At 43.5% G+C, this 17,673-nt stretch overlaps 1 protein-coding gene across 1 annotated transcript in view; it reads left to right on the forward strand.

Moving 5' to 3' along the window:
- Positions 1 to 17,673, forward strand: part of LOC141113333 (glutathione S-transferase P 1-like) — a 77,143-nt gene that overhangs the window by 16,286 nt on the left and 43,184 nt on the right. The window contains exon 3 of the mRNA XM_073606397.1: positions 9,776 to 9,888. Within this exon, the coding sequence (XP_073462498.1) occupies positions 9,776 to 9,888 (113 nt within the window). The remainder of the gene's footprint in view (positions 1 to 9,775; positions 9,889 to 17,673) is intronic.

The following is a 17,673-nucleotide window of genomic DNA, read 5'->3' on the forward strand; positions in this document are numbered from 1 at the left end:
GTGAGGTAGCAATTCATACAGTTGTGGACAAGGCGTTTAAAAAGCTTGGAGGAAAACGGGAGCAGGGAGATAAGTCTTAAGTTATTTAAACAGGTGGGGTCCAGTGAGGGACTTTAAGTATGGGGGGGGCAACCAGTGCATGTTTGAGCGGGAAGGGAAAGGTGCCGGAGGAGAGGGAGAGGTTGAAGATGTGGGTTAGAGAGTTTAGGATTGAGTAGGAAGGGGTTTGTAGTAATTGTGAGGGGACAGGGTCCAGGGAACAGGTGGTGAGATGGGCTGTGGAAAAGAGTTTGGCAACTTCCTCAGTAGTAACAGGGTTGAAGGAGGAAAGTATTGAGAGAAAGTAGGGTAGCCATGCAGAGAAGTCATTGAGAAAGTGTGACAATGAGCCAGGAGGCCAGTAAATTTCTGCAATCCTCAAACAAACTGGAGAAAAAAGACAAATGCAGTGCACTTCAAAAGAACAGAAGGAAAAAGAGGGAAGTGTAAGAAGAACCTGGAAGGTACTTTGTGGGGAGAGGAGAACTCCAATTCCACCTCCTTTTCGTCCACTGGGTCTGGGTGTGTGTGTGTGAGTGAGTCCAGAAGAGGCCACCATGGGAGAGGCAGGGTCGGATTCCTGGAGTCAGGTTTCGGAAAGAGCAAGTAGATTGAGGGAGTTGGATAAGAAAAAGTAATTGACAGAGGCAAGTTTGTTAGAGTCTGAGCTGGCATTCCAGAGGGCACATATGAGGGAGGGCTGACTCGTAGAAGCAGGGCAATGGAGATACTAGAGGGAGGGTTACTGCTGCTGCCAGAGATAGGAGACTGCCAGTTCTGGGGATGAGAGCGTGCGGGTGGAGGGCCAGGGTTTTGGGCAATATACCCAGAAGTTAGGAGTATCAGGAGGGTTAGGGCGGTAAACTGGGAGCAGGATTTATATGAGGGCAAGTATTGCAGTAAATTGGAAGTGGTGACATTGTGTGAGCTCAGAAAGAGCAGGAAGTGGTAAGTGCCGTAACATTGATTATACAAATAACGTGTCTGCATGACTGTCTATCTATTTATGACTATTTATTTATGCATTTATCTGGGGATATCAGCACATGCAGGATTTAAAGAGGAGTCAACATGCCAAACATACTCCTTTACTGAATTTCAGTGTGGCACAGCCCCTATGTGTCAAGGCAACTCATAAAATAAAAAGTAATATTAAAAATAACCTCATTCCCAGTAAAGGGCCCAACCTCTCCTCTAGACTAAGCTCGGAAAGTACATTGAGATTTTTTTCAGAAGTAAAATATTTATGAAAATTTAGCATTCAGCATTATAAAATGAAATTACGGTATATTGTTATCTGAAAAAGCACCAATGATGAGATTATTTTCAGAACAAGTGAATAAATATATATTTTTGGCAAATTCATTACTGATAGGGAATAAATTCTTACATGAGTGTGTTGGCAAAGGCAAGATTTTTTTTTATAAGAGAGTATGGGAAACACAAGATAAAATGAACAAATTATTGCTTCTAATAAAAAAAAGGGATTACATATATATTTATGCAAGTTAAAAAAGTGTATACCTGGGCAATATAAAATATTCAGTACGGCAGTGCAATACATGCATATTTCCACATCTTTGCCCATTTTATATACCAGTTAACTTTAGATGCCAGCTGTAGACATCTTAGGTTTCTACACATCCAAAGGAAAAGACTGGCTCCAAGAAAAGTATTATTGCCTAGTTTATTTAACAGGAAAAAGAAAAGACATTTACTTGGTTACATACTACAAGTTTGTTTAGGTGTTGCAACCTGAGAATTCTAGTTACCGTATTTGTATTTGGCAAATGTCCATACCTTTACAATACTTATGTTTCTAGTTGAGGATTAGAAGATAATTGGGCAGCATCTTTAGGCATGAGAGAGAAAGCAAAATGGACATTTGTAGCAAATTTTTTATAGAACCTGAAAATGGAGTCATGCTTATCCCGGTAAAGCACAAATACAGGTAAAGGCACATTGGCTCAGAGGTACAAAAGATTTTTCAGGCTCTGGCTATTATAACTTCATGGACTGAAGTTTTTGCAGTTCCTGTGGATAAGACAAATATCATATTACTTGCACAAAACCTTTGAAAAGTTACCTTATGGGGCGCAGGCACGCGAGTGAGGAAGATGGCTGCCTGATCCCCTCACTCCACACCGTTGCAACGCTAAAACCTGGCGCATAAAGCACAGCCTGCATCCCGGCACCACTCAACCGCCTCCCGCTTCTCTGGACCGTCTCAGGCTCCTGGCGGGTTATGTACCCCTCTAAAAAAAAAAACAGAAGAACCACCAGCAGTCTAAAGCCTCTCCAGCCGCAGGGAAGGGCAAATGAAAAATGGCACCCGAACCTCCAGAGCCAGATGACTCCATTCAGCAATCAGCGTCAGACCCAGCTTCCCCAGCTGACAGCCTGCATCAATTCCCCACAGATTTGGTAAGTCCTCTGACCACTGACTCTGACACTTTGCTGGCTAAATTCCGCTCTATTGTGCGGGATGAGAATCCTGTGGCCTCCCTCAAACTGTCCTCTGACCTGGTGAGGGGTCTTAAAAAGATAGGCCACCGCACAAACCAATTAGAGCAGCGTATGGATCTGGCAACCACTGTCCTTGAGGGTCATGAAGAAGAAGTAAATAAAATGTCAACTGAATTAGAAACCATGCGGAACAAATTGGAAGATGCTGAAAATAGGTCCCGCAGGGAGAATCTGCGCATTCACTGAGTCCCTGAAGCCATCACTGACCTGCAGGGCACAGCGACTGCTTTTTTTCCAAGAACTGGCTCCCGAGATACCTCCAGAGCGGTTGGAATTTGACCATATCCACAGATCTCTCACCCCCAAACCATCAGAGGGTCCCCCGAGGGATATAATCATCATATTCCATTATTATCACACTAAAGAGAGGCTCCTTCTGCAAGGGAACAATGAGATCTTTCCTTTCAAGGCAACCCCCTCCAGCTTTTTGCGGACCTCTCCCTGGTTACTATTGCCAGACGCCGGGGATTGAAACCCTATCTTCAGGTCCTGCAAACTCAAGGGATTAAATATAGATGGGGGTCCTCCTTTAAAATCTCATTCACGCATCAAGGTCGCCAGTTCAATGCTTCTTCCAAATCTAACCTATGCGCCACTTCCAGGAGCTACAATTTTACCTACCTCCTTCCCAGGGGGGGGGGGGGGGGGCTCCATCTTCATCCTATCAACCCAGATATCAATAACTTCTCAAGGATCCCAGCCCGCCTCGCAAGCTCTGTGGGACCTACAAGCCCAACACTTCAAGACCGTCCCTTGCGGCTGCACTTGTGTCTTTTATCGCCCCCTGATACAACCCCTATGTTGCAATTAAAGAGCATTATCCCCCTGCTATCAAATTAACAATGGACCGAACTGGGTTCAGAGGTACCTGTTTCCTGTCCCTCAGAGCCTCTGCTTTGAACAATTATAATTGCCTGTGGTATAGAACCCCACCCTAGGCTGCCCCATTTGTCATAGTGAAAACTGACTCCGTGCCAATATGAGTGAATAATATCAGTAATTAGAAATCAAAAAATATTACTTTAAATAGTGGACCATAACCCAAAAAAGCACAAACGAGCTGCTCCCCAACTTGAACATAAAATGACCAGATGGTAAATAGATAGGGGGCGCTAATAATTGTCTAATGAATAAACTATTGTATTACAACTTTTTTTAAATATGCTTAGTGTATACCTTTATAAAAAGAGGTAAATATGAATATGCAATTAATGGTAACTGGTAAATTTAAACCATAAATAATAACACACAAAACCAACAGTGATAGTTTCAGTGACAGTGATAAACTATCTCCATATGCAGTGAAAAAAATTATAAATTATAGTGATATCTTCCAAAGTGAGCCAGGTTCTTCCTGTTGATAGATAAAAAGTTCCTTCACCAAAGAAGAAGAGGAAAATGCACCTTGTAGAAATGGATATCTGCTTACCTTTAATCAAAAATAGAGTCATTAGCGCTTTTGCAGGATTGTGCCTGCTCACATGGATGGCTGGACAGCTGGTTGATGATTAGGCTAAGAACCCCTCCGGTCCCAATCGTTCAAACATGGTATATATGTTAAACAAAGTCTCCATAGTGTAAAACTGTTTAATAAAAGGCTAAGGATACATTAAAAACACCAAATGGCTGCTTACATTTGTGGGTGCCTACCCGGCACTGGGGCTGCTCGCTTGTCAGGGTAAGATTGGGATCACAGACCCGTCGCACCACATCGAAGAACGGCATGCGTTCCACCCGGCGTGAGAAGCAACCAGAGAGCCGGATGTAGGTAAGAATCACGTGACCACGTACCTCTGACGTACATTTCGTTATGAACGTCCTCAGGTTAGTATACATTGCTCACTAGGTTACGAGTTTATAAAGGAAAAAGGGACAGATGAAAGACGTGATAGGAAGAAGTTCTGTTCACATCAATAAAGTTGGCATGTTAGATGCCAATAGTTAGAGGAGTAGAGTAATACTCCCCCTGGTGGTTCTAATCCAAAGGATTCAATAATCACTCCAACTAAAAAGAATTGACTATTAAAAAAACTAGCAGTAGTTCTCATTGCCAGATACTGCTCCCTCTAGTGGTTATTTCTGAATGTTGTCGGGAATTACCCATAGTCAAGATGTTGATATAGTACTAATTGTAATACGGTAATTAGGACAATAGATATAAAACATGAAAAATTATGATAATCTATATTAAACCATGTTATTTATTAAACCCTGTCATCCCGTGTAGCCACAGTCTCGGTTAACATTATCATGATTAAAACGCTTTACTATCCTTATATTGGTCACAGCAAGATAGTCTGATATATTATTGTGGATATATTTAAATGAATGAAAAGGAAAGTAAAAAGATCAAAAAGGAACATAACTGGCTCTAGTTGGAACTTGTAATAGGTTGGAAAGACTAATAAGCCAAATAAGTGAGTGTTGTTGGTGTGATTCCATTTTTGGATACAAAAGTATGACCAAATAGTATCATAGGAAGTTTTATGAAGTTGATAAATTATATTGAAAATATGGTACTATATATATATACCATTGATGAATGGCCCAAAATGCTAGTCATTGGTCAGAAAACAATTTAAATCTAGACCTATATTCATTCCATGTGGTTGCATGGTCTGTAATTTATAGAGCCAATATGTTTCATTTTGGGATACAGCTCTCTTCATGTGGGTGCCCCTCCAATTTTTTGAAATGTTATCGATACCATAAAATGTACACAATGTTGGATCACTGTCATGACAGAGTTTAAAGTGTCTGGAGACACTATGGTTAGGGTAACCATTTTTTATGTTTGTAAGATGTTCATTAATTCTTATTTTCAATTGTCGTGTGGTTCTGCCCACGTATTGTAAGGAACATGGGCATTCCAATACATAAGTCACGTGGTCAGAGTCACATGTAATAAGAAGTTTGATTTTAAATTCTTTTTTTGATACTACAGATTTGAATTGAGATATTTTCTTACTTGTACCCGGTTTCCTAGTGGTTTTGCAAGCTTTGCACCTAGTGCAATAGTGGAAACCAGATCCATCCAAAAAAGTGGGTGGTTTCCTTGGGGGGTCTGGTAGCCCCAGACCATGATGCTCCCACCACCATGCTTGACTGTAGGCAAGACACACTTGTCTTTGTACTGCTCACCTGGTTGCCACCACACACACTTGACACCATCTGAACCAAATAAGTTTATCCTGGTCTCATCAGACCACAGGACATGGTTCCAGTAATCATTTGCGGGCTTTCTTGTGGATCATCTTCAGAAGAGGCTTCCCTCTGGAACGAAAGCCATGCAGACCAATTTGATGGAGTGTGCGGCATATGGTCTGAGCACTGACAGGCTGACCCCCCACCCCTTCAACCTCTGCAGCAATGCTGGCAGCACTCATACGTCTATTTCCCAAAGACAACCTCTGGATATGACGCTGATCACGTGCACTCAACTTCTTTGGTCGACCTTGACGAGGCCTGTTCTGAGTGAAACCTGTCCTGTTAACCCGCTGTATGGTCTGGGCCACCCTGCCGCAGCTCAGTTTTAGGGTCTTGGCAATCTACTTATAGTCTAGGCCATCTTTATTTAGAGCAACAATTCTTTTTTTCAGATCCTCAGAGAGTTCTTTGCCATGAGGTGCCATGTTGAACTTCCAGTGACCAGTATGAGAGAGTGAGAGCGATAACACCAAATTTACCACACCTGAGACCTTGTAACACTAACGAGTCAAATGACATTGGGGAGGGAAAATGGCTAATTGGGCCCAATTTGGACATTTTGACTTAGGGGTATACTCACTTTTGTTGCCAGCGGTTTAGACATTAATGGCTGTGTGTTGAGTTGTTTTGAGGGGGCAGCAAATTTACACTGTTATACAAGCTGTACACTCACTACTTTACATTGTAGCAAAGTGTCATTTCTTCAGTGTTGTCACATGAAAAGATAGAATAAAATATTTACAAAAATGTGAGGGGTGTACTCACTTTTGTGAGATACTGTATGTTTAACAGATGAAGCGGAACGTACACTACGTTGGGCCCACCAGAAATGGTATGCCAAGGCGAATAAACCTAACTCTATGCTGACTAATAGACTTCCCACCTTCACTCCTAAACACATTCCCATCACCCTACGTACCCGACATAATGTCTTACAAGCAATCCGCTACGGGTCTTAGACTAATTTCGTCACCGTCACACTACTCTCTATTCCGCCCATACTCAGTCTTCCACACAGGGCCTAGACTCCTTCTTGAATGGCTTGACACTGCCCACGTTGTCTGAAACCCATGTATCTTTAATGGACCGATATATACAGACAACCGAAGTGCTACAATGTATCAAAGAACTAAAAATAGGCAAGAGGCCAGGCCCGGATGGTTTTACAGCACTTTACTATAGAAAAATGGCAGACGTTTTAGCTCCCCATCTGACGGCCCTGTACAATGCAGTAAAGGATGACCAGGCCTTCACTTCAAATCTCTTAACCGCCAATATAGTGATGATTCCAAAACCGGACCATGATCATTCCTCTTGGGCCAACTTTGGGCCCATCTCGCTTATTAACGTGGACATGAAAATCTTAACGAAAATCATGGCCATTCCCTTAAATTCCTTTTTGCCACATCTGATCAAGAAGGACCAGGTAGGATTTGTCCCAAGGTGACACCATAAGACGAATATTACAAATATAGCATACAGCCCACGATTAATCCTTGGAAACTATGTTCTTGTCCCTAGATGTGAAGGCCTTTGACACATTGTCCTGGCCCTACCTAACAATGGTACTCCGCCATTACAGTTTTGGAGCCTCATTTTTAAGATGGATATTGGCACTGTATGATTCCCCTCAGGCAAAGGTCGAATATTATGGTTTTTGAATCATCTCTTTTCCCTATCAGGAGGGAAACTTGACAAGGCTGTCCACTCTCTCCGCTCTTATTCATCTTGGCCTTGGAGCCTCTGGCGGAGGCAGTTCATTCTCATTCAGACATAACAGGGGTTTAGGCAGCGGGCTCTTCCCATAAGATATCATCATTCGCAGACAATATTCTGATGACCCTAACCAAACCCAGAATCGCCTTGCCCAACCTGCTCTCCCTCTTGGATACTTTTGCGTCTTTTTCTGGCCTCTCCGACAACCCTACCAAATCGAAAGCTATGTCACTTAATCTTCCACCCACAGAATTAACAACCCCACAAAGAGCTTTCCCGTTCCAATGGCTACCCTCTCTACCCTATCTCGGAATCCGGCTTACTCCGACCTATGCAGGACTCTATCAAGCCAACTTTCCTTCTCTATTCAAAAAACTGACAGATATGTTGTCCTCCTGGACTCATCTTCCATTATCTTGGTTCTGCAGGATTGTGGCAGTTCGCATGACCTATATTCCAAAACTACTTTACTGTTTTAGAGTCCTGCCGGTCCCTGTCCCCTTACATGTTTTGCGGATACATCAACGCAAAATCCTGAAGTTCATCTGGGGCTCCACCCGACCCAGGATTAACAAGCATATCTTATATGCCCGCAAGATCAACACTATTGGTGCCCAATTTGCAAGCCTACTATACAGCAGGAAATATAGCCACTATCTCATCTCCACGAGAACTATCTAATGCCACTATGGGCCACTATTGATCTAGTGGACTCATCTCCGATACCAGTCTCCTCTCTGCCCTGGCTCCCCCCTAGACATTGTCCCACCATGATTGGTCCATGCCTGTCACATTTCCTCCACCTATGAGATTCGATTAAATTCTCTGCAGGTCTGATTTCTCCTCATCTTCCCCTGCTCAAAATTCTACACTGCCCATTATTCCCGCTGGGCTGTGATAATCCCCAACAATTCTCCTGGTGGACAGCTAATGGTTTTGTGGATATTCACTCTGTTTCCCCCACTAGGTTCATTGCATTTGAGGCCCTGCATTCCTCTCATAATATTCCTCTACGAGAACATTATAGCTACCTACAGCTCCGACACTTCCTCCAACAGCTACACCCTGACTCCTTTTGAAAGCATTTGTAGGGCCCGACCTCAAACCTCTGGCTTGATATCCCTAATTTGCTTCTCTATAATCTCCTATAAAAAAACACCTTTACGATCTTATCACCTTCAGTGGGAGACAGAACTAGGAAGGCAGCTGGACCTGGAGGACTGGCAGGTCATGATTGTAACACTAAATGCTCAAAAAATGTTCTTACTCTCGAAAATGCTTACAAAGTACTTTACAGATGGAACTACACACTGGCCAGGCTGGCCCGTTTCATTCCTGACTACTATCTATTGTGTTTCCGAGGATGCTCTCAGGAGGGCACTATGGCACATATTTGGTGGACATGCCCAAAGGTATGCAGACTATGGGTCAGAGTCTACTCTCTTCTCCGTAACATACTTCATACTAACCTTAAAAGAGATCCCTATGAAGCTAAATTGCTCCTGCTGGAATGCCAGCCGGCTATTCATCTCTTTACTGCAACCAGGTTAACTTTAGCTAGGGCATGGAAAACACTTATATTTAGTTTTGAGGCGGTTAAAAATCGTATGAACGACATAATGGTAAACTAGAAACTGACTGCTATTCTATCAGACACCCACGATAAATTCCTTCGGGTCTGGCAACCCTGGGTTGACTACATTAAACCTTCCAGATTTTATACTACACTTCTTTCGATTTAATGCGCTTTTACTCCCCACCGTGTGGACCCCCCCTTTTTTCTTTCTTTCCCTCTTCTCCATCTTTCCGCCCTTTTTCTCCTTCTTCTTCTCTTTCTTAACTTGATATTTCATCCATCCTTATAGATTGCCAGACCACCAGGTGCTTGCCTGGGTGGGACGGCTACATTGTTGGCTATATTGCACTGGCCAAAGTTATACTCTGGTTGATATACAATATTGATTCACATGGTTGATAATGGCCGATGTTTAACAAAAAATGTAAACCCTGTGGCTCTACACTTCACGCAACATTCCTCAGAACAACAAAGCTCCAGACCTCAAATTTTTCATATGGCTGATTTTGGTATTTCTGGAATTTGAACATTTCTATTTTGCTTATGTTACCCCTTTTTCCTTAATTGCCATCCAAACCTTGTCCTGACTCTGTTTAATGTTTAACTGCAATGTATCCACCAAAATGTCAAGCTGTACTGTTGAATTGGCTATTAATAAAACCTTTGTAAAAGAAAAGTTACCTTACATTTCCCTGTTGATCTTATTTCCAGCTAGAGCTGAGCCCATCCGGCTGTTGCTGGCTGATCAAGGAGCCTCCTGGACAGAGGACGAAGTTCAGTTGAATGATTGGTGGTCTGGAAAATGCGAATTGAAGAAGACTGCAGTAAGTAACACACTTTTTAATCAGAAATTCGTAGTGTATTTTCTTTCCCCAGCATTAGGCCATACACATTTGCCGAATATCAGGCGACATTGGCCGGTTCAATAGAAACCGGCCGACATTCGGCCTGTGTGCATGGCAGTCGTTGTGAAGAGGCTGGACCGAAAAAGGTCTGTTGTTTAGCACCCGATCAGCCCCCCCCATCAGAACACAAGAGCTCAGCGGGGAGATCGCTGTACCAACATTGGATAGTTAGTGCAGTGGCTCCTCCCAAGCTCTTGAGTTTTTTTTTTTTGTTCATCCCGCCGGGTGTACTAAGCTTTAAAGGAAATTTCGTAGAATATGGGAGATGCCATTGCTGAGGTGTTTTTTAAATGTGCAAATCCAGGTCCTCATTCTGACTACACTACTTAGTAAGCCAATGGCCAGAAAAAGTATGTACAGTGCCTTGAAAAAGTATTCACACCCCTTGAAATTTTCCAAATTTTTTTCATGTTACAACCAAAAACGTAAATGTTTCTTTTGGGGGATTTTATGTGATAGACCAACACAAAGTGGCACATAATTGTGAAGTGGAATGAAAATGATAAATGTTTTTTTAACAAATAAATATGTGAAAAGTGTGGCATGCATTTGTATTCAGCCCCCTTTACTCTGATACCCCTAACTAAAATCTAGTGGAACCAATTGCCTTCAGAAGTCACCTAATTAGTAAATAGAGTCCACCTGTGTGTAATTTAAACTCTGTATAAATAAAGCTGTTCTGTGAAGCCCTTAGAGGTTTGTTATAGAACCTTAGTGAACAAACAGCATCATGAAGCCCAAGGAACACACCAGACAGGTCAGGGATAAAGTTGTGGAGAAGTTTAAAGCAGGGTTAGGTTATAAAAAAAATATTCCAAGCTTTGAACAGAGCATTGTTCAATCCATCATCCGAAGATGGAAAGAATATGGCACAACTGCAAACTTACCAAGAGATGGCTGTCCACCTAAACTGACAGGCCAGGCAAGGAGAGCATTAATCAGAGAAGCAGTCAATAGGCCCATGGTAACTGTGGACAAGCTGCAGAGGTCCACAGCTCAGGTGGGAGAATCTGTCCACAGGACAACTATTAGTCGCGTACTCCACAAATCTGGCCTTTATGGAAGAGTGGCCATTGTTAAAAGAAAGCCATAAAAAGCCCCATTTGTAGTTTGCGAGAAGCCATGTGGGCGACACAGCAAACATGTAGAAGAAGGTGCACTGGTCAGATGAGACCAAAATTGAACTTTTTGGCCTAAAAGCAAAACGCTATGTGTGGCGGAAAACTATCACTCCACATCCACTCCACACCCTCTACATACTATCCCCACCGTGAAACATGCTGGTGGCAGGGACAGGGAAGCTGGTCAGAGTTGATGGGAAGATGGATGGAGCCAAATACAGGGCAATCTTAGAAGAAAATCTGTTAGAGCAGTGGTTTCTCAACCTTTCTAGTGCCGTGACCCTTTGATAAAAGTTGTGGGGACCCCTAACAGTAAAATTATTTTCGTAGCGTGGGTTGTCAGCACCCAAGGCAAGACAAGTAATTTGCGCCCCTAACCCACGGACATTTAGCGCTCCCTGAGTCCCTTACACACGTACAGTATTAAAACCCCTTATGGTACATTTTAGGATGTACCACTTTCTCTTTGCTCGCCTTTCTTTCCCTTTTATCCCTCTCTATCCTAATTTCCTGTCCCCCCCCCATCCCTCTCTCTAGCCGTCTTTCTTGTTCTCCTATTCTTTCTCTCCCTTTTTCTTTGTTCCTCCCCCTCTTTTCCTCTCCGTTCCATGTATTCTCTATTTTTATTCCTTCTCTTACTCCTTGGTGGGGGGAATGGGGTGAGTTGATGAAGGTCATCTGCTGATCTGAGAACTGTAGTGGGGACTTTTAATGGCAACTATAATCACAGGTAGTGTTACTCACTGTGTCTCAGACTTTGTGGTGTCTCGTAGCAGTGACACCTATGCCTAAATCAGGAGATAGGGTCTCCTCCAGCCCCTCCCACTTCACATTCCTCACCAGTCAGCTGACCTCTAGTCTCTGCCCCCAGCCATGCCGTGAACTGAATGGGCAGCTGCAAAGAGGCTGAGTGGGCAGCTGTGGGCTCCAGGAACAGCCCAGCTGGGTGGCCACAGGCTCCAGGGACAGCCTGCTGGGCGGCTGCAACAAGGGTGGGAGAGTGGTGCGGGCCTCAGAAACAGCCCAGGATTCTGTGACCCCTGGCAAATCATCAATTGACCCCCAGGTTGAGAACCACTGTGTTAGAGTCTGCAAAAGACTTGAGACTGGGGCAAAGGTTCCCCTTCCAGCAGGACAAGTACCTCGCGACCTGAAGGGCCTTTTATGGATTTTGGGGGGGACCCCCAGGCCAAATTTTTTGGCGCAGGGTTCCACTTAATATCCATACCAGACCTGAAGGGCCTGGTATGGATTTTGGGGTGGGACCCCAACGCAATTTTTTTAATTTTGGCATTTTTTTAAATTAATTTTGGCGTGGGGTTCCCCTTAAAATCCATACCAGACCTGAAGGGCCTGGTATGGATTTTGGGGGGACCCCAACACCAATTTTTTTTGGCGCAGGGTTCCCCTTAATTTCCATACCAGACCCGAAGGGCCTGGTAATGAACTGGGGGAGGCCCATGCCATTTTTTTTCAATGATTTTTTATGTATATTGCCAGGATCCGGCAATACATTACAGCCACGAGCAATTTTAACCCTTTCCCGCCGAGTGTACACAGATGTGCGGCCTCGGCTTTCGGGGGTTATACCGGGATGATGCCCGCAGCTGCAGGCATCATCCTGGTACCGTTTTTTAGAGCCGGCGATCGGCTTTCCAGAGATAACAACCGAGAGAGAACAACCGATGCGGCTAAAAGCCGCTCGGATGTTATACCGGAGGAGCGGGAGGGGACGTCCCCCCCCTCCTGCCGCCTCCTGCCGTCTCACCGGGAGACCTGATCGACAATCCGCCACCTCCAGGCAGCTAGACCCCCGATCCCTCCATAAAGAGTACCTGTCACCACCTATTACTGTCACAAGGGATGTTTACATTCCTTGTGACAGCAATAAAAGTGATCAATTTTTTTTTTCAAACACAATTTATTAATTTAAAAATAAATAAAATAAATAAGAAAAAAACAAAAATTTTAAAGTGCCCCCGTCCCTGCGCGCTCGCACAGCAAAGAAAACGCACACGGAAGTCACGCCCACATATGTAAACGGTGTTCAAATCACACATGTTAGGTATTGCCACGATTGTCAGAGCAATAATTCTAGCACTAGACCACCTCTGTAACTCTAACCTGGTAACCGTAAAAAAAATTTTAAGCGTCGCCTATGGAGATGTTTAGGTACCGTAGTTTGTCGCCATTCCACGAGTGCGTGCAATTATAAAGCGTGACATGTTTGGAATCTATTTACTCGGCGTAACATCATCTTTCACATTATATAAAAAAATTGAGCTAACTTTACTGTTTCGTTTTTTTTTTTAATTCAGCAAATGTCAAAAATAGGCTAATGCCGCGTACACACGGTCGGACTTTTCGTCTACAAAAGTCCAACGGACGCTGACGGACTAAAGCTGGCTGGTAATCCGATCGTGTGTGGGCTTCTCCGGACTTTCAACGGACTTTTTCAGCCTCAAATCCGACGGACTTTAGATTTGAAACATGCTTCAAATCTTTCCGACGGACTCGAGTCCGGTCGAAAAATCCGCTCGTCTGTATGCTAGTCTGACGGACAAAAACCCACGCTAGGGCAGCTATTGGCTACTGGCTATCAACTTCCTTATTTTAGTCCGGTGTACGTCATCACGTAAGAATTCGACGGACTTTTGTGTGATCGTGTGTAGGCAAGTCTGTTCGTTAGAAAGTCCGCCGCAAGTCCGTCGAAAGTCCGTCGAAAGTCTGTCGGACAGGCTGTCGGACTTTTGTAGCTGAAAAGTCCGACCGTGTGTACGCGGCATTAGTCATTGAAGGGTTAAATGACATTTTTTCCTTTAGAAATGTTGTTTTGCACTGTTATGAAAATGGAAAAAATGTGCTAATTTACAGGCAGACTAAGGGGACCCCCCACACGATATTTAAAGGAATATTTCATTTTTATTGTTTCACTTTAAGCATTATTAAAATCACTGCTCCTGAAAAAACTTCAGTTTTTTAAAAACTTTTTTTGCACTGATAGATGTCACCTGGGGCAGTACCCAGATCCCCATACACTTTTTATGGCAATAACTTGCATATAAGCCTTCAAAATTAGCACTTTTGATTTTTCATGTTCATGTCCCATAGACTTTTTTTTTAAATCAAATACATTTTTATTGAAAAAATAAATTCTTCATTTTACATTTTATACATTTTGTGCATCACAAGAAAAACAATACAAAATACCATCCCCCTCTTCCTCCCCCTCCCCCAACTCCCCCCCCCCACCTCAACCCCTCCCCACTTCAACCCCTCCCCACTCCTCTCATTCTCCACCCAATCCTTCCTTACACAGACTCATACTTCCATTTCATTTATTCATTCCCTACTCACTTCCCTCCCTCCCCACACCCCCTCCTCACTCTTCTCCGTTTTAATTATATTTGGGGTTCTTCCACCTCTAACCACCGTTTCCACACTTTCTCCTATTTTTTAATATTGCCCCTTTCACAGTAAGTGAAGTTTTCTTTCCATATAGTGTCTTTCATCACCGTCATCCATTCTTCCACTGTCGCAGGGAACTTTGCCACTTTTGTGCAGTCAACTTCCTTGCTTGAAACAGACATCTAACAATTGCAATTCATGTATCTCCTAGCCATTCCCAGACCCAAGACGCATGTTCTGGCTTCCAAGACCAGAGATGTCCCAAATACGGAATTTTTTTTGTCACTACTTGGGACATCTCCAGACCATATGCACCAGGTCACCCGTCTCATCACCACACCTTGGGCACTTTGCATCTGGCCTTCTTCCAAGCTTAAACATTTTCAAAGGGATATGCTCTATGTAACAGAAATCGATGGGATACAATCTGTGAAGGGGACAGTGATAGGGAGTCCCCCCTCACCTTCCAATTCAGCCCTACTTATGCACCAATACATGTCGGGAACCAACCCCTTAGACGTCCCTGCATTGACCACCCTTTGGAGAAAGGGCATTTCACTCCACTGCACCTTTCCCCAAACTGCGCGTCCAGGGCATGTCTTACCTGCAGGTACCTATAAAAAGACCTATTTGAAACTGCATATTCCTCTCTTATTGCCTGAAATGTTTTCAGCCTACCAGCATTATACATTTGTGCCAGACAGTGGATGCCACTTCATTCCCATTCCTCAATCTTCCCCATTGCCATCAGCTCCTGTACTTATTATCCCACAAGGGGGAGAATTCAGAGAGGCCACCGTAGCCCAACATAGCCCTAACAACTTCCCAGCTTTTTACCATCAATTGGGCCATAGGGCACCTAGAGCCAAACAAATCTGCCTCAACTGCCTCTACTACTGTATCATGGCTAGTATCTGCAAACATCAAATTCGCTCCTACTTCCCTCTCTGCTGGTAGATTGCCCCCTGTCATATGCTGCATCTGTGCGGCTAAAAAATAATTTCTTGGGTTTGGCAAGGCTAGTCCCCCCTCCTCCCTCGGCAGCTGCAACACCCACAAATGGGTTCTGGCCACTCCATTCTTCCAGATCAGTTCTCTAAAAACACTGTCCAATTTCTAAAACCAGTGCTTCGGGATTCAAACTGGAGAGTGATGTAACACATACAGAATCTGTGGCATCCAAACCATTTTAATTAAACTGCAATAGCCAGCTACCAAGAGTGCAAGTTGAGACCACACCCGGCATTTCTGTTTTCATTTTGTCATGAGCGGGACTAAATTACATGCTATATATTGTCTTGGATCTTTTGATATGTTAATACCCAGATACTTCATTTGGATTACTACCCTTACTTGGGCTATCTGATGGGGTAAGGGCTCTATAAGAGGGACAATTGGCAACAGTGCCGACTTTTCCCAGCTAATCTCCAACCCCAAGAGGTGACCAAAATCTCTGACTATGCCCATTGCTGCCTTCAGGGAGCTCTGCTTGTCCCCCGGGAACAGCAATACATCATCCATGTACATTATTATACAGGATTTATACATGGCGACCTTCTCTTCTCTGGCCAAAACGGACAACCTATCCTCTATTAAGCAAAAAAGAAAAACATATCTACCCTTCTCGTCTATTTTACTCTGCCTACAGGAAAAATAAACCCCCGAGTCCACCAGGATACTCGCTTCCCTTGAATAGGATGTATAAGTAGAATGGTATTGCACCTGACAATTTCTATGCCTCAAAGTACTCGTCTCCCTCTCCAGGTGTGTTTCCTGCAGGCAGAGTATTTCAACCCCACCTCCTTGGTCATCGAAAAGATTGTAAAAATATATATATATATACACACTAAATATATATGCTTGCGCTAATGGTGTGACAAAAAATATTAGTGAATAAAAATGCAGCTGCTATACGCAAAGTGCTGATCACTTGAAAAACATATGAATATAAATATAGAGCTCGCAAACACAATAAGTGAACAATAAAAATAAATAATAAAACAAAACACAGTCCAAAGTAAGTGACTAAAGATGCTCCAATCCTCATGTATCCCCACTCACCGGATCGCAACTACCCCCAGCTTTTCAGTCTGGCGAGTCACTTAAAGCTTGGTATGGATGTCTTGGAATAGCAGGATTCCTTGGTGAGGTTTCTCAGCCAGATAAACAAGTACCCAGAAGTGAAAAAAGAATCGAACTGATAGTGAAGTACCATTAAAAAAGGTTTATTTGAACAAGGGGATGGGTACTTACAAAAAGTAAGATAAAACAGGCATCAAGCATGGAGCTATTAGTATAAAAACACTGTTCCTGGCGTGCTTTCCACAGGGTGTCATCAAAGGTCCTCCATGTATTCTATGGGGTTAATCCCCTCCCTGTGCTCCAGGAAACCCAAGACCCTTAAGTTTTTCCTGCGCAACCTATTTTCCATTTCGTTCATTTTGTGTATACACATATTCAATTATTCCCTCGTTGATTATATCTCTTGTTTCATTGGGTTCACATCATCTTCCAAGAGGCTAAGTCTCTCTTCCAAAACAGATGTGCGTTCGCACACCTCCTGCATATCATGTCTTAACAACAAGAGCTCCTCTTTTATACTTTTAAGTTGGTCAGACATTTTAAACAAGGAGGACTAATGCCCTGTACACATGGTCGGACTTTGTTCGGACATTCCGACAACAAAATCCTAGGATTTTTTCCGACGGATGTTTGCTCAAACTTGTCTTGCATACACACGGTCACACAAAGTTGTCAGAAAAACCAATCGTTCTGAACGTGGTGACGTAAAACACGTATGTCGGGACTATAAACGGGGCAATGGCCAATAGCTTTCATCTCTTTATTTATTCTGAGCATGCGTGGCACTTTGTCGGTCGGATTTGTGTACACACGATCGGAATTTCCGACAACTGATTTTGTTGTCGGAAAATTTTATATCCTACTCTCAAACTTTGTGTGTCGGAAATTCCGATGGAAAATGTGTGATGGAGCCCACACATGGTCGGAATTTCCGACAATGGGGCATTATAGTTGTTGATTGCATAGAGAACATCTTTCAGGGATGGCTGCTCCTCCCCTCCTGGGGTTTGCTCCAAAGTTTCACCCTCTGTCATTTCGCTTGAAACTGGCACGCTCTCGTGGACTGTCACTGCTGCTGCTGCTGATGGTACTG

This window comes from Aquarana catesbeiana, linkage group LG01, assembly GCF_042186555.1.
Source record: "Aquarana catesbeiana isolate 2022-GZ linkage group LG01, ASM4218655v1, whole genome shotgun sequence".
Taxonomy (NCBI): Eukaryota; Metazoa; Chordata; class Amphibia; order Anura; family Ranidae; genus Aquarana; species Aquarana catesbeiana.